This window comes from Lissotriton helveticus, chromosome 9 (assembly GCF_964261635.1).
Source record: "Lissotriton helveticus chromosome 9, aLisHel1.1, whole genome shotgun sequence".
Lineage (NCBI taxonomy): Eukaryota > Metazoa > Chordata > Amphibia > Caudata > Salamandridae > Lissotriton > Lissotriton helveticus.
This window is the reverse complement of record NC_136070.1, coordinates 838,505,833-838,532,390: the sequence shown is the minus strand read 5'-3', so window position 1 is coordinate 838,532,390 and position 26,558 is coordinate 838,505,833. Positions and strand designations below refer to the sequence as shown.

Genomic DNA, 26,558 nt, shown 5'->3' with positions numbered 1-26,558 from the left:
GGTTGACTACCTAACCAAGAACTGCAGCCCATGTATTGGTTAGTTCACATTGGGATCTTGACAATACCATTCTTGCAGAGTAGCCATTCTTGCAGAGGTAGCTTCTCAATGCCATTGTATCTTCTAGAGTCTGGCTCTCATTTTCAACTAAAAAAATGCAACTCTCCTCCCCCAATCCGTTCCAGCTTACATTGGGTATTGTATGATGCCTGTGTATGCATTTTTACTGAGCCACTTTTTTCAAGACCTTTTGTAAACAAAGCAGGATTAATTTTACCTAGAAGTCATCAACTTCATAATGGCACAAGCCCAACATCAATCTTTTTCCGAAATGGCTGCTTCTTTCTGGAACATTCTTCCAGCTGGTCTCAGGAGCAAGGGCTTTGTGTACAAAGGGTTTTAGCATTCACAAACCCTATGATTCAGTATTTCTGATAGAGACTAACCATGTACAATAGTGAATGGTCTAACCGCAGATTCCTCACCTTTTCAACATTCCCCAGGCATTAGATTGGGTCTGTAAACTTTTGAGCAGTACCTCTGCGCACTGATATATGGCACTGTGCATGGGCAAATATGTGAAAGATCATCATCCTCCTGTGGTGGCTACTTGGAGTCACAACTCTAAGGCCTGGAGTGACTGTGCGTCTAAGAAACCCAAAGGCCATATGTGACCACAAGACAAAGCTCTAAGTCGCAAAGCACTGGAAGACTCCGCTACGAGACCCGTCCAATATGAAGGGTCGGTCCCAGGCTCATTCCCAGTGGCAGGAGTCGTTCACAAAGTCGGTTGGCATCGCACTCCAAGTCTTCGGGTAAGTCAAAGAAAAAACATTTAAATAATCCAAGCAGGACTCTGCCCCTTCCTGCCATTCATTCTCCTGAGAAGACATAAGGGCGTCGCAATGCCTCTTGATCCCACTCTCGAAGTCGGTTGACCTCTGAACTTATCCCTCAACTTGTCCCTGCACAACCCTAGTTTACGAGACTGATCAAAGAGTTCTGCAGTCCATGTTCCGACTCTTAGTATCCTTAATTAATCCCTCTGACACGCCTACAGGCCCCAAGGAGCTAAGAGACCCCCACCTCTGGGATATTGGAATCCTGCTAAACTTTGGTGTCAATTGGACCGTCCAAATTCACCAGTTTACCTCATCTGGCTCCTGCACCGACTCCGCCTCTGGAACCACTCTCTAGGCCCGTTCCTATAGACTTGACGCCGATGCCTACTCCACCATTGCCAGAGGGCGAGCTGTCAAGTATGCTCTTCGATTCAGAGTCTGCACCATTTACAACCTTGTCCAAGGCCATGCACGACTTCTGTCGCAGTGCCGCCTCCCCCACTTGACTTGCCACCACTAAAAGGGAGGACAGATACATTGCATTCCTTATTTGGTGCCAATTCAGACAAAGATTAAAATGTGGATGATTAGATAGGGCTTCCATACCTCGCAGAAAATGTGTATCATTACCTTCAAGAAGCCAGTGGACTTGACACTTCACCCATGTTAGGACTTCTCTTAACTTCTTGTCCTGCCACTGAGCAGAGGTCTACTTGCATAGTGGTCACGCATTAGACTGCAAAAGTTCTTGACCTTCAGCTCCCCATCTTAGTGATCAAAACCATCTAATGTGCCCCTCTTGCCCTTCAATCAGACACTTACAGATACCCTCCCAGGGGCATGGGGCAAAACTTGCCCTCCCCCCAATCAATTGCCTAATTGTGATGAGACGCTACTGTCCTACCCTGGGTGACCTTAAATTTTTGTCTCCACACCCCTCCCTTGAAAACGTAGTGGTGTAGGTGTCCACAAGTCGTACGAATCCACAAATTGGATGAACCCAAATAAGTTTCTGATTACTCCCCCAACCCTCCCCCCCCCCCCCCACCCCCCATGATAGGGAATCCAAACGTGTGGAAACCTTTGGGAAGAGGGAATTTTCTTCCACTAGCGTGGCCCTCAGATGTGTGAATCACAGCTACTGCCTGTGCTATTCCCACACTCTTTGGGATTCAATGGCTCAACTCCTCCCAGTAATCCCAGAAGACCGCCAGCCTGTCCTATCTCAAGCAATACAGGATTGTTATGATGTGGCCAAGTTCACAATTTATTGTGGCTTGGACACCACTGATTCCATTGGGTAGGCCACTGACAAAAGCATTGCCATTCACCGCCACACTAGCCTGCCGTCCACTGGTTGTTTTTAAGGTGATGTCCAGTTGTCCCTTATAGATATGCCCTTTTGGCCTGACTCCCCTGTTTGGGGACATCACTAATTCTGCTCTAGAGTGGTTAAAAACGAACAGTGCCACAGCACACTCCTTGGGCTTTTCTGCTCGGCTTTGCCAGCCGTATCACCCCATATGTTCCTTTTTTAGCAAAGGTACCCCATACCATCGGATAATTCAGCCACAGCAAGGTGCCCAGCAGTTTCACAGCCATGGCACCAGTCACCCCTCGGTCAGAGCCAGTGTCATACTCGGTCTACTACCCCCTACAGCCCGACTTGCTAAACCCCTTAAGCATGCTGTTAGTGGAGCACAGCCACCCAGTTGGAGGCAGGACACAACGATTTTTGCCGGTTTGACAGACTATCACATCAGACCGGTGGGTGCTGCAGATTTTCCGGAACAGGTACAACTTGCCCTTCATTGCCACTTCGCCGCTACTTCCACTGTTGCGAGAGCTACTGAAGGAGGGTCATCTGTCCATCTTATGGCAGGAAATTCAAGCTCTTTTGGCCAAAGATGCTGTTGAGGGTACCTGCCCCACAAGTAGGTTGTGGTTGTTAATACCTGTACTTACTGATGCTAAAGAAGGATGGAGGCATTCTTTCTGTTTTAGACTTTGCCGACTCACCACCTTCCTCAAGTAGGAAATATACAAGATGCTCAGAGTGGCTTAGGTTTTGGCTGCCCTTGTCCCTGGAGACTGGATGATGGTGTCGGAGCAGCATTTCCATATACCTGTCCTGCAGGCCCATTGGTGCTACCTGCGGTTCGTGGTGGGATTAGGGTTTTTTCAGTTTGCTCTGCTCCCCTTGGTCTCACCAGCACACCTCAAGTGTTCATGAAACTGATGGAGGTTGTAACCGCACATCTTGTGAGGTCAGGGGTCCCAGTCTTCTCCTGACTTGACTAGTGGCTGTTGAAGGCAAGCTCGACCCTGGCAGTCCTCAACCACTTCCAGACTACAGTCACCCTCCTTTCATCTTTGGGGTTCACTATCAATATGCCGAAGTGACACCTGCCTCCTTCTCAAATGCTCCCCTTCATGCAAGACATTCTGCACACAGTTTGGTTTCATGCCTTTCCTCTGTAGAAAAGTGTTCAGGTCATTTAGGTTATGGACCAGATCGTTCAGTCACTGTCCTGGATTTCAGTGAGTTAAACTTTGAGGCTATTGGGACTGATGGCTTGAGGTGTTAAAGGGGCGGTGAGGAGTCCACAGTCATTTGGCTAGTCTCAGGTTAGGACTTTCTGTATTGAGGCTACCATTGTACCATGGTTTAGAGTCTTTGGTGGACAATCTTTTTAGCTGTAATGGTGCGATCGAATCTAGAATATTCTTCATAGAACTAATGTAGTCGTTTGTAAGATCGACATCTTACATTGCTGTAGGAGGAGGCAGGATGTTATCACTGAGAGATGTCAATTCATTGCGGTTAATGTTTCACATGCTCCTTTACCAGAGTTTGGATTTCGTTAATTGAGCTGTGTTTGCTCTCACAGATTCAGTGATGAGGAATGTGATGCAGTGGTGGTCAGACCCGTCACAGGGGAGGATAGATTCAAGTTGAATAGAGTTGGCCTTCACAATGATAAGATCTAAGGTGGCTCCCCTGTTGTGTGCGAGGCTGTCGCAGATTTGGATCAGGTTGAGGTCAGCAAGAAAGGTTTTAAGGCTGTTCAGTGCAGGGTCTTTCAAATCATTCCAGTGGAGGTTGAAGTCTCTGAGGAACATTTGGGTACAATGTGGTCCAGTATTTGTTGCAATGACTACCATTATTTGTTCTATGAAGTAAAGGTGATCTCCTGGAGGGTGGTAGATTGTGTGTAGTTTGCATAATTGCATAGATGTGGGGTTGGACGGAGTCCAATCTCATCCCTTTAGGGCACACAGATAATGGTCTTTCCCGTAGGGGAAAAAAATTCCTTGACACACTTCAGAATGAGTTGAATATATAGTTCATTTAATGTTCTTATTTTTCTTTCGTTTTATCTTTTTTTGTAACTTTATCACATTTTCCATGTGGATAACATTCCACTATGTTTCAGGCAATGTCTTTCAATGATATCCAATGCATTTCGGGCATTTCTCTCATGCCCTTCATCAGGGAATCGACACTACAAAATGAAATATGATATTGTTTGAACATTCGGAAAAGTAACACAAGAATAAACATGGTCATACATAAACTTCTAATATAACCTGGTTCGTATGTGTGGTATGCTGCTTTGACTCGTATCATGGTTTAATTCTATGGTTTGTTATTTGTCGTGATATGGGTAATTCTGATAGTTATTGCCAACAGTATGTAAACACAGGCTAAACTGCTAGAGTTAAAAAAAAAGAAGAAACAAAAAAACCGCAGTTCACTTACGAGCCTTTCCTATAACTGTTGCGGTGGTATCTGTGGGGGAATTTATAAAGATACGCAGTTAGCGTGTTATCAAGCGTTAACCTCAAAAGAGTGTTGACAGTGGGCCGGCGGCCCTACTACTATTGCAAACTAACCTGATAAATTTGAAAAACGTCTTCGGAATTGAATCTTCAATGGCGGGAGAACCGGCAAGCACCAGCAGTGATTGCTATGTTGAAAAACCTCCGATCACGTGACCATAGACGTGGTGGAAAGACTATAGGTTTACGGACGGTGTAACTATCGGGCAGATAGCTAACCAAAAGTGCAAGGTTGGCGGGAGGTGGGTGGGCTTATTGTGAGAATTAACAGTAATAAAACTGTGAGAAAAAATTGTAAGAATAAACGGACAAAAGGATTGTAAGTGAAACAAAATACTGGTGAGATTCGAACCTGTAAAGGGTCGTGATGGTAATATCGGAGCTCTATGGGTAGAGCTAAAGTAAACACGAGTCAAAGGGTGTGTAAAATTGTGTCTGATGTTGGGTGAAAATTGCACATTCTATACACAGTACAGTCATAGAGTACAGTATTTACAAATAACATGCCAGTTCGATTCTATCATTTAGACCAGCTGGTTTCTGGGTAGACAATCTGTAAATCCAAAAGTTCTCTCTTTTCAGAAGGTGTTTGGTGTTGTCTCTCCCTTCTGTTTTTTGAGCAGTCTCCAGTACAATGTACTTAATTTGGGAAATGTTATGGTTCGCTTCAATAAAGTGCGCTGATAATGCTGATTTCGTGTTTTTCAATCTTATATTAGACTTGTGTTCCGTTAGTCGCACTTTAATTCGTCGTTCTGTTTTCCCAATGTACATTTTGCCACATGGGCATCTTATGCCATAAATCAAGTTGCTGGTATCACACGTTGCATTTACCTTCAGTTTTATTGAATGGCCTTTCATAGGGTGGTTAATGGTGTTTCCTCGTATGATGCTGTTGCAGTTGCCGCAATGTAGGCAGGGTTTAGTTCCAGTGTATATGATGGTTTCCAGAGGCTTGTTTTGCAAGAGTTCACCAATGTTCCTAGCTCTAGTAAATGCAAAGAGTGGTGGATCTCTGTTTGAAATCCGGTTCCACATTCAAAATGGACCAATGTTTCAATATCACGTTTTTGAATTTTTTACTTGCTGTGGAGAATTTCGAAACTGCTACAATGCGGTTTTCTGAAGATTTATTTTTGGGTGTTAGCAATGTTGTTCTGTCCATTTTTGCAATCCTGGTTGCAGTGTTTGCCATTAGTGTTGGAGGGTACCCTCTGTTGATAAATTTCTTGGTGGTTTCCTCAAGTCTGTTATTAAGAGTATGTTCCTCTGAGGTGATTCTTTTGACTCTGGCCAGCTGTGAGAAAGGTAAATTTCTTATTAGATTTGGCTCATGAAAACTTGAATATGCTAGCATGTTGTTTCTGTCTGTAGGTTTGACATAAAGATCTGTAAGAAATCCCTGTGGGGTTACTGTGATTTTCACGTCCAAAAAGTTCACTGAGGTACTTGACATATCCCAGGTAAGTTGTATTCGTGGATCTATGTTGTTGAACTCAGTCAGTTGTGTTAATAGTAGTTGTTCTGTGTTTGTCCAGATGATGAAAAAATCATCTATATACCTTATGATCATCTTCAGGTTGTCCATCCATGCATGTTTTGTTAAGATATGTTGTTTCTCATACCATTGCATGAAAATGTTGGCATACGCTGGCGCCGCAGAGTTGCCCATTGCCATCCCGGTCAGTTGTTGGTACCATGAATCATTAACCTTAAAGTAACTTTGATATAGGGTGAAGTACATCAATTCCATTAAAAAGATCTGAAAGTCCTGATCCAATTCTGTGTTCATAAGTGCTACTTCCATAGCTTCAATCCCCATGTTATGGGGTATGCTGGTATAAAGACTCCGTACATCTGCCGTGCAGAGTATGATATGTTCTTGTGGGTCCACTTGTACTTGTTGTAGTTTCAACAAAAAGTGAGTTGTGTCCTTTACAAAGGTCTGCATAGTTTGTATTGTTGGTTGGAGATATTTATCCAGTAGTTGACCAATTGGTTCATGGAGGCTCCCACATGTTGATACTATGGGTCTCATTGGTGGATCCATTGTGTTTTTATGTATTTTTGGTACCATACTTAAGGTTGGACTCTTCGGGTTAGAGGTTTTTAGAAAGTTTCTAGTCCTATCCGTTGTTCGTGAGCCCTTTCAACGATTTGCCATAGTGTTTTGGAGTATTCATGTGTGGGATTATGATCCAATTTGCAGTACGTGTTTGTGTCGCTGATGTGTTCCATCACTTTGTTATCATACATGGTTCTGTTCATAATCACAATTGCCCCTCCTTTGTCAGCTTTTGTGAATGTGATCTTTTCGTTGGATGCAAGTCTCTTTAAGGTATCCAGGTCTTTTTGTGTAATATTTCTCTTCTTGGGTTTGATGTGTTTGAACTTGTTTAAATCCTGTTTGACCAGATTCTCAAAAAGATCTAATGTTTTGTGACTTATGGGTGCTTGAAAGGTACTTGATGGTCTTAACCCTAACAGTTGGTCCTTCTCTTGTGGTGGTTGTTCTGGTACGATATTGTCAAAGAAATGCCTGAGTCTTAGTTTGCGCATTAATTTGAAAAAACTGACTTCCAATTCCAGGTGATCTGTAGTTGTCGTTGGTACGTAGGATGTTCCTTTTTGGAGTAATCCCAATTCATATGTGTTAAGATGTTGATCACTAATGTTGATCACTAGTTGTTCTATGTCTGATTCTTTTTGGGTCTCTTCTCTTTCTCTTTCTCCCTTTCTTTGAGTGTACCTGTGGTACTCCGGGTATTCGGTGGGTCTCTTTCCTTTTCCTTTTCTTTTGCTTCTCCTGGGTCTCCTTTTTGAGCTTGGCCCTGTTCTAAAAAAGGACTGGTGTCCATTGTAGCGCTGGTAGTAGGGCGTTCGGCTTTGTCTTTGTCATGTGGTTGTTGTTGGGTAGGTTGTGCCCTTGGTGTTTTTTGGCTGGTGTCACTGCCAGTAGATGAAGTATCGGTGTTGGATTGGTAAGGACGATTCCTTCTTTTCTGGGCATAAATATCTGCCCATGTGTAGACTTCACCGAGTCTGTAAGTTTGCATAATTGCCTTTTACATGTGCTATTGAAGGACAGAACAGGGTATTTTAACTGTTTAACTGTTTAACTGATAGGCTGTTGCAGTGTATGCAGGCAATGCCTCCACCTGGTCTGCTGCATATATCTAATCTAGTGATGCCTTGGCTAGAAGGGACTAGTATAGGCCTCGGTTCTTTGTAGGTTTTCTGGAATGGATTGGATTAGACTCTAATTGATTGCTTATGTCATCAGAGTGTGATGAGTTTTATGATAGGAGGAGGGAGTTGACCTTTTTTGGATAGTGGATCTTTTCGTCTAATGGGCGACTGGGCGCTTTGGGGTAAGGTAAGGTTCTCCATCTCAGGTGCTGGGGCCTCAAGAAGGTGAGATCAAGGTCGTTGGAGGTGTGTTGGAGGCATGGTGAGGTGGTTTGTGGATTAGTCATGACTAAGACCACAAACAACAAGCATTTGCAATGCAATAGGTCTTGCATTAGGAAAGTTTGAGCTATTAGTATTGTAAATGGCAAAGTTTTTATTTATGTTTTTTTTTAAATAGCTAAATTAATAGCTTTGTCATTTACAATGCTAATAGTTATAACTTTCGCAAATGTGATACCTATAGCATTTGTAATGCAATATGTTTTGTATTTACATGACTTAGATGTATTGATATTACAAATAACAATGGCGTTTAATTTTTTTAAATAACTAATACTTAAATAAAAGTTATTGTAATTTATAATGGCAATAGCTTAAACTTTTCTAAAGAACTTTAGTGAAATTATGTTCAGTGTATTTTATTGTGACGAAAATCCAAGAACAGAAGTGAAATATTAACATTTTTTTGTGACATTTGCAATAAAGCTTGAAACATTGATAGCGTATATTTGAACCAGTTGTTGTTGAATGATTGCACAGATTGATTCTGTGAGGAAAGACAACGTCCTTCCAGACAATGTATTTCACAAAAACAGAACAGTGCTTAGAAGCATTAGGGAGCCAAGTGAAGCATTCGTTGCAGTTTTCTCTTACCTTACAACAACTGCGAGGGCAGGGAAATCTTCGCGAGAGCGCGTCCTGCAGTCCGTCCAAAGCTCGCGCCGCCGGCCTGCGACCAGGAAGTCAGGCAGGCCGGCCGGGACAACCGGAAACAGGAAGTAGGAGGGCGGGAGCCTACCCCGCCTCCCACGGAAGAGCCGCGATTGTTTGGAGCACCGGAGCAGGCAGGAGCCTACCCTGCGCCCCGGTGCCGAAGAAGGGAGGAAGAGTCCTGCTGCTGGTGAGAGCCGCTGCACCAAGGAAGCCGGTGAGTGGGGCTTCGCCTTGTTAGGTTGGGCTGCGAGGGCGGGGGGCATGTGTGTGTGTGCGCGCGCGGCGGCGGGCTGTGTATGTGTGTGAGCGTGCGTGTGTGTATGTGTCTTGGAGTCTCTGTGTATGCGTGTGTGTGTGTGTCTGTGGGGGGGTTGGTTGCCTGTCTGGGTGCCTGCGTGTCTGTGTAAGTGTAAGTGCGTGTGTGCGCGTGTGTGTGTCTGTGTGCAGCTGACTTGCTGGGAGTATGGGAGGGAAGTGCACGGCGCGGCGCAGGACGGAACGTGCGCGTTCGCGCACACAAATCCAGGAAAAAAGCTCGTAACACCCTCTTGTCCTCCTTCCCTCGTGACAGGCAACATTAGGTCTCCAGCTGGACACCTGCATCCTTTGGATGCAGTTTACCAGCTCGACCTAAAAATGTGGGGAGACTGAGATAGTCGATCGAATTTGGGGCCAAATCCCATCCTAAGGCTGGGTAAAACTGCTATATCAGGGTCCACTCGCACAGGTGAGAGTCAACTGGGGTCACTTCTCGCTGGGTAGGGGGAATAGCCAGGGCTGTCACCACTACCGTTTGCTTTGGCAGTAGAGCCGTTGGCGTATTGGATCAGAGGAGAACCAATGGTATGGGGTATTAGGGCACCTGGAGGCTGAGAAGAATGCATCTCTCTCTATGCTGACGATATACTTCTCTGTTCATTGAGGCCCTATTTTTGTATTGCACAAGTGCTCTATATCTCCGAGCTATTTGGTAGCTACTTGGGCTTCACTATAAGGTTTATTTATTTTTTATTGTACAGTTAATAAAAACTCACAATTTTGAAACGTACAAATTTTAAAAGGTCAGTATTTTCTTTAAAACAAGTAAGGTGCAATAGCTCAAGTGTTAAAAAGTGTAAAAGTCTCAGCTTAGGTTGCGTAAGAGTCTGTGGGATTTTCGTGGCCTTGATGCTTTCAAATTCGAAGCCCATGATAGCCGGGGGTGTTTACTCTATTATTGTTTATCTTTTACTTGAGAAGACCCTCTGGATTTTTCGTTCAGTCTTGTGGCCACTATATCAAAGAATTTTGTTGTTCTGCAGTTTAGCTGAGTTTCATCAGGATTAAAACAGAGCAACACGGCCTGCCTGCAGCTCGTTATGCCCTTCTGGTTCCATAAAGCCCGAAACAAGGAGCGCCTTATGTCCCGGAGGTTTGTGCAAATGCAGATAATGTGTATGAGGTCCTCTTTCGCAGAAAGACAGAGGCGGCATTGATTTGCGGGATTCTCCCTTGTCCATGGAGCCAGGTGCGGAGCTATAGGAATTCTGCCCATGCGCATATTAAGAAACTTGTTTTTTGTCTTCTGTGTGAGGCCCGTCGTTAGGTACTCTTGTGGTTTTAGAGCGCTGTAACCATTCAACACGACCCATCCGTGAGCTCTCTTAGCTAGGGTGGCTTTGTCCTCAATTAATGAGACCATCTTGGTGACTTTTGACACCACTTTTTTGAAGGTGCCAAGGTCAGTTGCCGACTCCCATAAGTCTGCAAGTCCTAAGACCTTCAGTGATTCCATTAGAATATAAATTGAATCAAATCGATTGTGCTGCCCCTGTCGGGACCCACACTGAGACTGCCAGCAAGCTGCGCTGGCCCCTTGGTAGAGAGAGGCTTTTAAGTATCTAAGCATATACATAACCCGATGCCCCCAGTCATTCCTACAGGAAAATCTCTTTCCCCTACTACAAAGATTTCGCACAGCTACGGGCTACTGGCGTAGGCTCCCCCTGTCTTTGATGGGAAGAGCAGCGCTGTGCAAAATGATGCCTTTGCCGCGCCTCCTCTATGTGCTACAAAACACGCCCTATCCGGTCCCGGTTTCTTCTTTAAACGGATAGCTCAGGAACTCCGTAGCTTAATATGGCAAGGAGGGACACCTAGAATAGCGTTGAACAAGCTGAAAAGAGGAGTCTATGACGAGGGACTAGCGGTCCCGGGCGCTAGACTGTACTATTGGGCCTCCCAGTTGATCGTAATAAATGAGTGAACTTATGGGGGAAAGAGCCAGCCTATAAAATGGATAGAGAAGCAATGGCCAATGGGAATCTTGAATCCCTTCTGTATGCCCGCAGACCCCATTGGAAGTTGCAGGTTCATACTGCAACTGTGATAGAATGCTGGATTGCAGCGCATAAATATTTGGGATGGCACGATTGCTTGACAGCAATGACTCCACTATGGGTGGGAGGTCAACTGAGGTAAGCAACCACACTGGAGGGTTTCTCAGGATGGCAAACCAAAGGTATTGAGCACCTGCGGGATGTGTGGAGGGGAGCAGCTCCCGTGCCCTTTGAAGACTTGAAAAGCGAATTTAAACTATCATCTACCCAGAACTTTCCCTACACGCAGTTCATGCATGCTCTAACTAGGCAAAGAAAGCGAGGGGGAGACTATTCCCCCCTAGAAGACAGGATATTAGCAGACCCCATACTCCAAAAAGTGACCTCCACAGTATACAAAAATTCATAAACAATGCAGCAGACCCCCTGACCTCCCTACGAGCAGCCTGGAATCCCGATTTGGGCAATATAGAAGATGAAGAGTGGATTGAGGAGACACAGAGCCCGAGAGAGATAGCGATCAGATTAAGATTCCGACTGATACAGTTTAGGGTTCTACTCCATTCATACTACCCCTGCATGTTGCTACATAGGTGGGAAAAGGTACAGTCATCGCAGTGTGTAGGAGGCTGCCAAGCTGAGGGATCCTTCGTTCATATTCTATGGGAGTGCCCATTCATTAATCGATTTTGGCAGGGAGTGGCAACAATAATGTGAAGGGTTGCGGGGGACGAGGTGCCCGTGGATGCCAAGTGGCTTTTGTTGATGATCAGGAGGGAGGAAGATTGGCCCAGACACATAAGAATCTCGTCAGCTCTAGCTGCTGGAGTAGCAGAATAAAACATTGCACGCAGATGGGGTTCACATATTCCCCCAACTGTGGCCGAGTGGGAGACCGACCTTGATTGGTGCCAACAAGCTGAGAAGGTTATATACAACGGAAGGGGGTGCAAGAAAAAAATGATAAAATATGGTCCCCATGTGAGAAATAAAGAAATATAGGTGAGGAAGTAACAGTCAGTGAATCAGTGGGACCACGAGTGTGTGGCGACTGAACAGAGACCGAGGTCAGACAGGCCGCACGATTTAATTGAGACCTAAATGTATGATAATCTATCTGTTTTGGATTAAGATGATTGCAGCATATTGACCCTCATGCAATGTCATTTGTCACCATATATTTGAACATATGAATGGGTGTGATCGTTTTTCATTGTGTATCACTTCATGACCCTGTTTAATAAAAAAGAGTTAAAAAAAAAAAGACTATTCATCCTCTGATTCCTATTTGGTCACCGATTATTGGTTGCCTCTATGGTGATGCAAATAAGCCTTTGCAAGTCCGCTTTGAGTTGTTGTAGGTTTTGTGTGATCTCATCCAGTCTGGATTCTAGTGAGGTGTGGGAACACATTGTCGAGTCTTGGAGCAGGGGCAACGAGACAGTTTGTTGTTGTCTGTAATTTTGGGGTACTGTTTGTTCGGGGGAGCCAGCAGAGGTGAAGATGAGTTGGAGGTGAAGGTAAGCTTTAAGTTAGGTGGTGGAGAGCTCAAGAGATGGGTGCGTGGGAGTGCTGGGAATATGTTGCTGGGTGTTGTTGGGGGATCAGACTTCAGGAGTGGCATTGGTTGATGCTTGCTGTGGGGGGGGGTTAGAGGTATAGGTGGGGTGAACGTGTGAGTTCCATGGCTATGTGACTCTGAAGTAGCTGCTCTGGGTGTGAGTTGAGGCTACATTGGGGTATGGCGATTGATGGAGGGGGGCACCCACCCACCCACCCGCCAGGTAATGGTAATAAGTTAGTGTTGCACACAGAATTAGGAAGGCCTTGAATGGCCACAGATGCAGTACTTGTTGCAGCTTTTTTGATGAGAGGAAACCAATCCTCAAATATTTCGAGGTTGCTACCTGATGATTGGATTAGGATGATCCCATTGTTGTAAATGGAGATAGTTGCTTCTGCTCTGTAAGCCGAGGAGGGGGCTACCAAGACTGTTAGACCATGAGGAGTTTTCCTGGATGTAGAGGTCAAGAGCAATGCGAACGGGGTTTTCCTCCATTGTGCTCATCTTTTCGTATAAAGGATAAGGTCACTTATTATAACTCCTTTATTCATGCAGAGGGGGTCAGATATAACAGTTTTTGTTTGAGATTTGAGGAGTCTGTGTTTTAAGCTTTAAAGCTTTTTTGGTTAGATTCTTGTGGTACTTAAAAAATATATAAACATAGCAGCCCGATGGATCCAGTTTGGTGTCTGTTATTCTTAGTAGATCCATGTCAAAAACAAGCTGCAAGTAACCTGAGGAAGAGTGGAGGGTGCAGACAGGAGGGGGAGGGGGGATCAGGGCTTGATTGTGTAGCTGCCAGTGGTCGTTAGTTACGAGTATAGAGTTTACTTACTGAGGACTGTAAGCCGGTTACAAACAAAGCTCTAGAACCGGTGGAGTTGGAGTCATATGGAGTTGAAGTCCGTTAAAGACGCTGCCAGGGTAGGTCTGTGAGTGTGAGGGAGATATTTCCTTGAGGAAACCATGCGAATATTGCAGCTTAATAGAAGCTCTGAGGCGTAGTGAATTTATTACTAGTATAATGTAGGTGAGATGTCAAGAGACTTTTATTCATTTATTAGTGAATGAGGGAGATTGGTAGGCTAAGCTAAAAAATGCAGTGTTATGAATGGCAACGAGGAGGTTTTCAACTTCGGATGAGTAGAGATTCAAAGAAGCTCATAGGAGAAAGGCAATATCATAAAGGTGAGGAGGGTTTTGGCTTGGAGAGAGCAGAAGTTCATAGGAGACAGCTAGGACCAAAACCACTACAAGATGGCATGGTATGTGTGGTATGTTTTGCAGCCAAAATCCGGTCAGTCCTTGGCGCCAATGCCAATGCCTGACCCAATGCCTATGCCTGACCCAATGCCTGGCATATTGCTCCCCTGTGGGGGAAGGGATTCTTCTGTTAAAGGATTCGTGAATAAATGCAATATTCATAGTGTATAAGTTCATAATCTGGCTGAGGGTATCTCCTAGTTAGGAAGGTGTCTACGTTACATCTAACAAGATCATTGTTATCTTTGACTAAGGTAATGTTCAGAGCCAAGATCAAGAGAATATTAGCATTAAAATTGAGTGTGCTGTCAACAACCAAAGAATGTGTATAAAACATTTGACCGCTGCTCTGCATGCTCTTTATATTCCAATGTTTCCTTTTCGGCACAGGACCTGTTGCGGAATAACCCCTGTTGTCCTCATGTTGCTCCTTTTAGGTTCTCAGAAGAAGGGCCCAATTGAAAATTTGTCTGTTGCTCTTGAGGCTGCACAGCTAGAATCATCTGACCAGACCATAAGAGCGATCTATCCACAAGAATCGAGAGCACATGCAAAGGAAAATAGAAGTTCTGCACAAACCCAGAGAACGAGACGATGTTCGGATGGTGAGAAAAAACGAAACCAAAGTCAGTGTTACTTTTTTTTTTTTTTTTTTATAGTATTGTCATTGAGTTGAGAAACACAGGCACCTTTTTTTTTTTCTCTCTTTTTTTCAGTTTTATCCGAGACGATACCAAAACACTATTAGTGTTTCATGAAAAAAGAAAACCTTGATCATAGAGTAGCAGTCTCATAAATATTCAAGTTAGCAATTTCCCTATGACTTCAGAGTATTGATCATCACGCTTCTGCATCCAGATTATTCAGCCCTTGCACTCTGATGAACAGAGAATGCTGCTGGCAAATCCTGTTAATTTAAGGTACTTTCCGTGTTAAACTTGGTGACTACATTACAAGCATTATGTCCACACTCTCAAGTCCAGTTTCCCAGATTCCTCTGCAAGGAGCTCACCTAACACCTTTTTTTCCATTGCAATCTCGGATCGGTAGATCTAATCATGCCATTTTAAAACCAGAACTAAGTCAACATATGCTTAAAGAAAGGCCTGCACCGGGTGAGCTGCTTATGCACCTTGGAAATTTGATAGTTCTCTTGATGATCATTGGTACATATCCCAAAAACCAAGCCTACATACATTAGATGTAAAGTGTGCCCAAACCTATAAATAACTCGGGGAGAAATGGCAGCAATGCAAGCTTCTTTCATGCATATCAACTAGCTTGAGCACAGAGCAGGAGAAGTGCAAGCTTCCACATCTTGCCACATGGGCTGCAAAAGTGTTCTCTTTCCATCATACACAGAACACAGACAGCAGATTTGGAGGGGGTGAGGTTCATCTTTGGGTGTGTGTTTGTGGAAAGTATGCAGAAATAGTTATTTTTATCTCTACTATTTGACATGCTTCCAGAGATGTGGTGTAATACTATGCTATGTCCACTGATAATACAACTCCTAAGTGCTAAAGTAAATTGATTCTAGACGAATTGTGATTGTCTGTACCACAACTGATCGTATTTACACTTTTGTTACTTGTTAATTCTCTTGTGATTATGCTTTTTTTGTGTGTGTTTTGCTCCTGACTGAATGAAAAGTGCTCCTGTGTAAGAAACAGTAATGAAATGGGGAAACCTGTGTAATTTGTATTGGCTACATGATACTGCCGGAATGGTGAAGTTCCATTTAGTCACTGATGCGCTCCTTTGAGGACTGTATATTTTGTCAATATGGTAGGTATCACATTGACCCATTTAAAATGATTCCCTGTAATATTCTTGCCCTCTCCACTACCAGCTTTGTAATATGAATTTCCATGCACCGTGATTTTCCTTCTGCAAGCATTCCCTTTTTTTTATTCTTTTATATTAGCCCATTTCAAATTATTACCTCAAAAATAAAACTTACAACGTCAGGACACAAAATGTCAGCAGCTCCAGGTCTAACATGAAACGATAACAAAAAAAATGGAAGGAAACACTGTGTCCATGTGAATGCATTTGAAAGAAAGCCATGAATATTTTATAATTGAGGTTGCCATTATCCAAAAATGTGACCACTAATGAAGAGGACATTTTATATAAAGAGTTCAAGCGTCCGGGAGAATTGGACAGCACAGCAGATCGGTTTAGATGCTGCATGCGGGAGGTGAGTAACTGGATGGCAGGAAACTGCCTTAAGCTCAATTCTGCAAAAACAGAGGTGCTGCTGTTTGGGTCAAGAGATAACTTTTGGTCCCCTCGCTGGTGGCCGGATGAAATGGGGTCTCACCCCCTCTCCGGTTGCAAAGGTAAAAAATCTGGGTGTATGGATGGACGACTCTGTCCTTTAGGCCACAAATCAATGCACTGTCCTCGGCTACCCATTATGTGCTCAAAACTATCCGGAAAGTCCTGCCATTTCTTCCGGTGGAACACAAGACAGTAGTGACCGGACTGGTGATGTCCCGGTTAGATTACTGCAACGGTCTGCTACTGAATGCCCAGCTGGGGCTTTTAGATAATCCTGCAGAATGCAGCAGCACGTCTGATTACTGGCACCCCCAAGTTCGCCTCAGTAGCTCAGGACCTTGTAAAGTTACACTGGCTGCCAGTTCGCAAAAGAATTGTTTTTAAGTCACTCTGCGTGATTTTCAAGGCGCTGCAAGGCTTGGGCCCCCAATGCATGACCCCTCTCTTCCAGTGGTACAGGCCAGTGCGAGCTCTAAGATCAGCTGAGCAGGGGCTGGTTGCAGTCTCCAGAGTAAGGAAAGTCCGCTGGGGAGGCAGAAGTCTATCCCTAGGTGCCGCCAAGGCGTGGAATGCGCTGCCTTCGAGCCTCAGACAGATCCCCGACTTGCTCACATTCAGGAGGGCCCTTAAGACCTGGCTCTTTACACGATGAGTCCCCTGCCCATGCCCACTAGCGATCAATTAGCGCCAGGACACCTTCGTGTAACAGTGCGCTTTAAAAATGTCAAAAATAAATAAATAAATAAAGCAATGAAAAATCATACCTTTCATACTTTGCTGCATCAAAGCCAGAATCTCATTTAAAAATCTCCTCTTATGTCCTTCAGGCTTTTATACTAAAGTAATACTGCTCCTTGAATAGACAGTATTTTGTCAAACCTCTCTCATACCCACTTGGGATACCTTACATTGTAGGTGACTCATGTTAAACTTGTCCTGAAAGAATCTCAGAGCCTGCTGAGTGCTGGGGTACACTTTTGTGGAAGTAAGGGAGCCACCCACACCCCAACGGAGTACCAAAATTGTTTCAACTGAAAATAAATACATGTACTTCTACCTACTTTTTCACGTTCCAGGAAAAATATTCAAGTGTAAAACAATAAAACGTGTTCATCTAGTTTTGTGCCCATTCTCTGATATATATATTGTAACAAAATACTTGTACCTGATACAGAATGGGCTCAGGCTGCTTGCTTGCTGGCTATAGTTCAATCAATCACAATTCTTATAAAGCGTGACTAATCATACATTGGGAGGGTTTGCAATTCAGTCGAAGAGCCATGTCTTGATGTCCTTCCTGAATTGAGGCAGTGAGGGTGATTGCCTGAGATGTAGTGAAAGAGAGTTCCAGGTCTTTTCAGCGAGGTATGAGAAGGATCTTTCTCCGGCCGTGATCTTGTGGATCTGTGGAATAGTGGCCGGGGCCAGGTTGCCGGAGCAGAGGTATCTGGTGTGAGTGTAGATGGGGAGGAGGTGGTTGAGGTATGCAGGCACACCATTGTGTAGGGCCTTGTAGGCGTTCTTGAGGAGCTTGAGGGGGATTCTTTTGCTGATCAGCAGCCAGTGGAGGTTTCTCAGGTGACCGTCGTTGTGGCTGCGGCGGGCGATGACCAGGATAAGTCTTGCTATGGCGTTCTGGATTCTTCTCAATTTCTTTTGGAGCTCCTGGGTTGTGCTGGGTTGTGCCGGCGTAGAGTGCTTTGCTTTAGTAGTTTGCTGCTGGCGAGCACCTGGGTGACCTTACTTCCAGACTGGGTGGGGATCCACTTAAAGATCTTTTGAAACAGGCAGAGCGTGTGGAAGCAGGAGGATGAGACTGCGTTGATTTGACAGTTCATTGAGAGTGAGGAGTCCAGGATGATGCTGAGGTTACGCGCATGGTCTGTGGGTGTGGGGAGGGGCTACGATTGCTGCGGGCCACCTTGAGATGTCTCGGGTGACGGGGGTGGTTCCCAGGATGAGACTTCGTTTTTGTCGGTGTTGAGTTTAAGGCAGCTGTCCATCCAGGTGGTGACTTCCTTCATCCCGTTGTGGCAGTTAGTCTTTGCGGCTGTCGGTTTGTAGGTGAGGGAGAGAATCCGATGGGTGTCGTCCACATAGGAGACTGTGTTTAGTCCACGGTTTCTGACGATGGCTGCCAGCAGGGCCATGTAGATGTTGAAGAGAGTGGGGCTCAGGGAGGAGCTCATGGGGACTCCACAGCTGAACTCTGTAGGTTCTGAGGAGAACGGTGGGAGCCTGACTCTGTCCGCCCAGTGAGCAAGGAGAGGATCCACTCCAAGTCTTTGCCATGGTTGCCGTTGTGGAGTTGTGCATTGAGGGTGTGGTGGAAGACAGTGTCGAAAACGGAGGATGAGGACTGTGGTTTCGCCTCTGTCCAGGAGATTGCGGATGTCATCTGTTGCAGCAAGGAGTCCAGTCTCAGTGCTGTGGTTGCTTCTGATGCCTGATTTGGAGGTGCCCAAGATGTGGTATGTTTAGATGAATGGGCGTTGATGGCCTTCCCAATGGCTTTAGCTGGGAAGGGTAGCAGTAGATGGGTCTGTAATTCTTGAGGACGTTGGGTCGGCACAGGGTTCTTTCAGGAGGGGAATGATCTCTGTGTATTTCCAGTCTTCAGGGAAGGTGGTGGATTCAATGGAGCAATTGATGGTGCGGCAGAGTTCGGGGGCGATTTTGGCACTGGTTCGGTTAAAAATGTGGTGGATGGTTTTCATGATCCATAAGGTGTCGTCTGTGGTGTGGGTTGTCCAGTTGGGCATGAATGATTCATAGTAGCAAGTTTCAGAGGAGACACTCTGTAGTTTGGATAGCTGGGTCTAGCTAATGGTTCAATTATACAGTAAAATATTAGTGTGCCTTAACACATCTTAGTCTAGTTGCTCTCATTCCTGCTTTTTAATGTACAGCATAATTGTGATGTTGCTAATTATCCCACTTCAGTCTGGAATAAGTTTATACTTCCGAGAAGTACTTAGTTTTCGGGACAGTGAGCAGAAAGGCAGGCAATATGTTGACGTGACAAAGTTGAGGGACTGGCATTCTTTGGTGCTATGTGGTCACAGTAATAATTGGGCTGTCTCAAGTCTCTGACTGACATGTCTGCACTGAACTACCTCCCTGTACACCAGGTTTAAAGCAGGATCATCTTGATGTATGTGGAGCAAAAACTTACATATGCCTCTCTTGCATACTGTTTTGAACTCCTAAAGAAGTCCTCAGCTTACTGCCTCTTAGAAGACCATTGGGTCAGTGTTTTGCAAGATCAAATCAAGGGCCATCTAGTGATGTCTAGGCAGCCTGGATAAGGGTGACCCCGGGAAGTATGCTTGCTCTCTACTAGCTTAATGATAAACTCTCAAAACCCCGTCTGTTTAGTCAGGATTGACTAAAATACATTTGTACTTTCTCACACATTCGCACACAAAGTCTCACCTCCACAGTAATTATTCCAATTAGATACTCTCACAAGCTACCACTTAGACGTGCCAGAAACCATACACTTTTTCAGTAGAACTACCCGATTACAGAAGAGGGACACCCCACTCTGCCATGTGCACTTTGCTCCAAGTCTGGTTGTCTTTAAAGGGACCCTGCAAACCGTTTTCTAAGCCTTTGCATTTTTAGCTGCTCCTCAGCTAAAGTAACCGGCCGATAAATATGGAGAAACTAACATCCCTCCAGTAGGATGTGTCCGAAGTGATATTGAAAACCTTTCACGTAACTATTCAACACAAACACACGGAATACATAGTAAAAATCACAACATTACTTGTCAAGTTTTTTTTATAGTGATCCAAGTGCCTTTAAGTCATGAATTGATCAATTTTTTAACGTTTTGTCTAAAGATTTTACTTTACTAACATTTTACTATTGTACAATAATGTGAAAAAGACAGCGCACATTATGATTCTGTGGTTATTCATATTAACACTTCAAACCTTATGTGACGGATAAACAAAGTTCGAGGCTTGTGCGCTGTAGATCACATGCTTTGCATACTCCGGCCATCTAGTGTTGGGTCCCGATGTTGTTTTTCTTCGAAGAAATCTTTGCAGTCACAAGGTAGGTGACTCCTCCTTTCGGTGATAGTGCATATGGGCATCGACTCCATAATTAGATTGTTTTTTTCCCGCCGTTGAGATGTGAATTGCTGCGCACCAGTTCGACACAGTTTCTCGGGTTCCCCTCGGTGCGCAATACACTCGCCTTCAAATGTATTGTTTTCGATCACCTATTTCCATTCTCCGCGTATCGTATTTACAGAAAATCTCTTTCAATCGGGTAGCTCGTGGAACGCCTTTGGGCCTACCCGTGTTGGTCCGCCACGCAGTAGATGGAAAGCACTCCATTTAAACTCTGCCCTCAGTGCCACTCAAAATTCCAGCGCACCAACTTACACGCTGTGTGCAACTTGTGCATATCTCCGGAGCACAAAGAACAGGACTACGACGCGTTTAACGCTTTCCGATCGGTAAAGGCGCTTCGCGACCGTTGGGTTCGATGTCGCGACATGCAGAACCAACACACCGGTTCCATTCCGGACTTCTTCAGAGAAGATTCAGAACAAGAAACCGGAGACACCATGGGAGCTGAGGAAGGACAAGAGCCTATCTCTATCTCAGAGTACAGCTCCGACTTGGACGAAGACATCCCGCAAGGGCAGCGTATTGTGAGCACCGATCCTCCCTTGCTCCAAAGTCTACCTCAGCCCAAGAAGAAGCCTCCGGTACAAATCCCCACCCACCTGCGGGCCCCGGTCGGCACCAAGAACATGTTTCTGACGGCCCGCCTTCTGGCGCGGCACCAAGGCCTTCTGGCTCTGAACAGAGTTGTTTGAAATCGGGCACTGATCCGAAACCTTCGGGGTCCAAGTCAGGCACAACCCCACACCCTTGGATGCCAAAAACTTCTTTGTATCCGAAATCTTCTGTATCCAAAACACCAGCACTGAAACCTTCGGCGCCGAAACAAGCTGATGTGCCGATTACATCAAAAGAGCACCGTTTCGATTTTCCGCCCTCAAAACCGGATCCGAAGCAGAGAGAATTCTACATCCATCCAACAACTGAACATATTACCACCAAAGTGACACTAAAACGTAAACCTGAGACTAAAGAAGCTTACCACATTCTTTTAAAAAGGAAGAATGTGGGTACTAACTCTTCTCCTCCTCTTCCTCCATCACCTCCTCCTGAGTCTCAACCATTGCTAATTTCACCTGCTGACTCACCACCATCAAATACTACACCTGATGATGAGGATGATGGGGACAGTGATCCAACACCTACAGACTCCTGGAGAGATTATAACACTAATTCTCCCACAGGTAACAATCCTGATCTGTACCCTACTAAGCCTTCTCCACCAGACGACTGTGTAGGATATATACAGGTATTAGGTAGAGCTGCTAATTACCATTGGGTCAAGTCACATAAAGAATCCCTAGAACTAGATTTCCTTTTCGAACACTTAGTAGTTCCCAAACTTCCTCGTACACACTTCCCATGCTCAAGGGTATGCTTAGACACGTGGATGACCTTTCCAGTGATCCTGTGTGGGCACGTATCATCACCCCTAGGGTAGACAAAAAATATAAATCTGCACCATCGGATCCAGATTAAATAAGGGGCAGTTACCATTAGATTCTTTAGTCTTTTCTAATGCACGAAAAAGGGCTAATTCCCTAATGTCAGGAGATGCTCCACCCCCAGACAAGGAGTCTAAGTTGATAGACACCTCTGGAGAAAGAGTAGCCTCCCAAGCCGCAAACTTTTGGCGCATTTCCAAATACCCATGCACTTTTAGCCAGGTATGATAGGGCACATTGGGATGAAATGGAGCAATTTCTCCAATTTTTGCCTGCTGAGCACCAGTCCAAAGTTCAAGACCTAGGAAGGGATAGCTCATCTCCAACAATTCCATCAGGTGCGCCTTAGATGTGGCTGACACTGCGGCCAGAGCCATCTACACCAGCATTCTCTGAAGAAAGCATGCCTGGTTACGCATTTCAGGGTTTAAACCAGAGGTTCAAGCTTCTATCCCTAACACGCCATTTAACAAACAGCACCTCTTTGGTCCTGTAGTAAACTCATTGTTAGAAAATATGAAAGGACACAGAGGTGGCGAAATCCATGGGAGCCCTTAAGTCCCCTTCAGGCCGAGGTTCCTTTCCGCGCCCCTTCTATTGTGAAGGGTCCAAGAACACCTCCTCAGACACTGCCTCTACAAAGGGCACAATCAGCCCTCTGATTCCAAGGGTTTCTTCAGAGGGGGCTACAGAGTCAACAATGGCAAGGGTAGAGGTAGAGGTTCCAACACATGCACCTCCCCCTCCAATACCAAACCGTGACTTTACTACACCCCCCCAATACCAAACAGTGACTTCACTACACCCCTGCCCGACCATTTTAAAACCTGTCGGGGGGCTTCTTTCACAATTCCTACTCGTCTGGCATTCAATAACTACAGACAAATGGGTACCAGAAATGATCTGTCTCTTCTCCTGGTACACTCCTACTAGAAACCTTCGATCTACTGATGCAGGTTTTAATTGCATAATTGCATTTCCAAGATTTGTAAGGCCAGATGGGGAGGCAGAAGTCTGTTACACTGTGTGGCCATTTTATGGAATCAACTGCCCATCTCTATTAGATTAATATCTTATAGGCTTCTTTTCAGGAAGGCATTAAAAACATGACTGTTTCCATCTTCGTAAAATCAGTTCTAGTTGCTACGATCCCCTGTCTCACCTTTTAGCGCCAAGACACCTCAGCATTCGAGCGCTCTATAAAACTATATCATATCATTTCATAACAATCCTCCACACATTACTCCACATTGACACAAACTGTCACCAGACCACTTACCCTCCTCAGCCAAGAGGTTCAGTCTCTTTTTTTTTTAAAAGGAGCTATAGAGCCCGTACCACTACAATACCACAGGTCGGGCATCTACTCCTTCCTTTTTCTCATACCTTAAAAGGACGGTTCTCTCAGACCTATCTTGTACCTTGGAGAATTGAATCTTGACATACAATCAGACCATTTTCACATGGTAACACTTCAACAAGTGCTCCACTCCTACAACTGGGTGACTTTCTGTCTACTCTAGACTTAAAGGACGTGTAATTCCATATTACAATACATCCCGCTCATCACAAATTTCTCAGATTTGTGGTAGCGTGCCATCATTACCAATTCAAGGTACTCCCGTTCTGAGTCACCACTGCTCCCAGAGTCTTTACAAAGTGTCTGGCATTAGTCTCTGCTCACCTGAGAAGACAACACATTCCTGTCTTCCCCTACTTGGACGACTGGCTCATCAAAGCCAGTACGTATCCAAAGCGTCTCCAACACAATCACAGGACACTGCAGTTACTGCACCAATGGGGGTTTACAGTCCATATGTTGAATTCACATCTTCAACCTTCCAACACTCAAAGCTATCTAGGAGCCACTTTAGATACTCAAAGGGTTCTAGCTTTTCCCAATGCAACCAGAATTTGCAATTTTTAGGCTCTAGTTCTCCAGTTTCAGCCCACTCACTCACTACCAGCTCGAGTGTGTATGCAGCTGCTTAGAATGATGGAGTCTTGTATCATGATTGTACCCCATGCCAGGCTTCACATGCGTACCCTCCAGGAATACTTAGCAAGTCAGTGGAACCAATCACAGGGTCTTTTAACCGATCTAGTGTTGGTGAGCGGCTGTACTCATCACCACCCACAAAATTGATCAAAAGGACGGCCCTTCATAAACCCAGTTCCACAGACCATGCTAAAATCGGACGCAACCCTCACTGGTTGGGGGCTCAACTTCAAAATCACACAGTGCAAGGCCTGTGGAGGGAACAGCAAAAACATCTCCACATAAACCATCTAGAGCTGCTAGCAGTGTTCCTAGCGCTCAAAGCATTTCAGACTCACCTGTCGGCAAAGCTGTCCTAGTTCGCACTGACAACATGACAACTATGTATTATATAACTCTCCAACTGTCGCATTTGGCTCAAGACATTTGGATGTGGGGGATTCACCACATAATCTATCTCCTAGCAGAACACCTCCCAGGAGTGAACAATCAGATTGTCGATCATCTCAGCAGACCGAGATAGCAAATCTACGAATGGGAACTTCACCCTCAAGTTCTCCTCCCATGCTTTCAAAGTTGGAGAGACCCTGAACTAGATCTTTTTGCCACACACCAAAATGCAAAATGCCCAAACTTCGCCTCCAGGTACCCACACCCGCTCTCCAAATGCAATTCACTTTGGATGAACTGGTCTGGGATATTTGCCTACGCTTTTCCGCCTCTCCCACTCATTCCATTAGTGGTTCAGAAACTCAGGCAAACATCCTTCACACTGATCCTAGTAGCTCCCACATGGGCCTGTCAACCTTGGTTCACAACCCTGTTGGAGCGGTCACTAGTTCCCCATTAAAAACTGCACCTCACATCCAGTCTACTCACACAGAGCCATGGAGAACTCAGACACCCAAATCCTAAACAACTGAACCTCGCGATCTGGCTCCCGAAATCATAGTTTGGTTATCTAAATCTGCCACCAGACAGTATGAACATCATTACAGAGGCCAGAAGGCCTACTACAAGAACCTGTTATGCAGCTAAATGGAAACGTTTTGTTATCTATTGCAATAATAACAACATCTATCCTCTTGATGCTTCAATACAAAATATCATTTGTTATCTCTTACACTTGCAGCACTCTGGGTTAGCTTACACTTCTATCCGACTATATCTTGCTGCAATAGCTGCATATCTACAAAAAAAAGGCAACACTTATCTCTTTTTAGAGTGCCAGTAATCAAAGCTTTCATGGAAGGACATAAGTTATCCCACCAAGACTCCCACTTGCCCCAGTGTGGAATCTTAACATAGTCCTCACACGATTAATGGGCCCACCTTTTGAACCCATGCATAAATGTGAACTACAGTTTCTCTCCTGGAATACTGATTTCCTCATTGCAATCACTTCACTGAGGAGAGTGGGTAAACTACAAGCACTAACCATAGGTGAACCTTTTTTCCAACTTCAGAGACAAAGTGGTTCTTCGTACTAACACCAAGTTTCTACGAAAGGTAGTTTCTGCCTTTCACATCAATCAGTCGCATAAGTTACCTGTATTTTATTTAAAGAGTTTAATATAGCGCTGGCTAGACCCGGAGGTATCTGAGCGCTTTACATGAGAATCAACAATGCAACAGAAAAAGTTCTACAATTGCACAATAAATCCAAAAAAATAGGCAGTACAATTAGGAGAGGAGAGAAAGGATAGAAAAAAGTAGTGGAGGGGGTAGGGGAGGAGAGAAAGGGAGGATAAGGGAAGAGACAGTACGGAGAGACGAAAATAAATCTCTCTAAGGACCGACTGGGTAGGTGATGATCAAGGAGGGAATCCACGGCCCATCTCCCCTATAGCTAAACCAGGTAGCTCCATCGGGCGTCAGACAGGAAAGTTCGGTCTCAATACATTGAGAGAGGGGGAAGGAGAGATATAAATAGAGGGAGGATGTGGAAGGAGACGACAGGCGGGAGGAAAGGAAGTGTAACAATGTGGTTCAAAAATATAACAGAAAAAGATCAACAAATTACACATTACATCAAACAATCGGCAATACATTAGAAGAGGAGGGAAAGGAGAGAGAAAGAAGTGGGGGTAGGGGAGGTGAGAGAGAGGATAAGGGAAGAGACGACCATAAAGACGAAAGGAAGTCTGACTAAAGACCGACTGGGTAGGTGACGACCGGGAGGGAATCCACGGCCCATCTCCCCTATAGCTAAACCAGGTAGCTCCATCGGGCATCAGACAAAGTAGTTTGGTCTCTAGTGTCGAGGGAAGAGGTTCATAAAAAAAAAACAAGGAGGGAAGGAGATAAGGCAGAGACGCAATGGAAGGTCTGCCCAAAGTCCGGCTGGGTAGGTGACGGTCGAGGGGGAAGTCCCAAAACCCATCTCCTCTATAGCTATCAGGTAGCTCCACCGGGCCTTGGGCCTTGGCCAAATAGCTAAGTCTCAATGGGAAACAGTTAAATAACATGGAGGGCAAAATATAAGGAGCGTAGAGGGAGGGGGGCAGGGATGGTGAGAAAGGGAGGATAGGGGAAGAGGCAACAAAGAGAGACGAAATAAAATCTGTCTAAAGGTCAACTGGGTAGGTGACGACCAAGGAGGGAATCCACGGCCCCTCACCCCTATAGCTAAACCAGGTAGCTCCATCGGGCATCCGACAGTAAAGTTCAGTCTCAATACATTGAGAGAGGAGATACGGAGAGACATAAAAAGAGGGAGGATGCAGGA

The 26,558-nt window shown here is 45.0% G+C and overlaps 1 protein-coding gene across 5 annotated transcripts in view; it reads left to right on the top strand.

Annotated features, from left to right (window-relative positions):
* Nucleotides 1-26,558, top strand: part of CCDC9 (coiled-coil domain containing 9) — a 381,329-nt gene that overhangs the window by 227,515 nt on the left and 127,256 nt on the right. For 4 of the 5 annotated variants that reach the window (XM_078661011.1, XM_078661008.1, XM_078661009.1 and 1 more), the window contains one exon: nt 14,393-14,581. In XM_078661011.1, coding sequence (XP_078517137.1) covers nt 14,393-14,581 — 189 coding nt within the window. The remainder of the gene's footprint in view (nt 1-14,392; nt 14,582-26,558) is intronic. The other variant, XM_078661012.1, reaches the window with a different exon arrangement.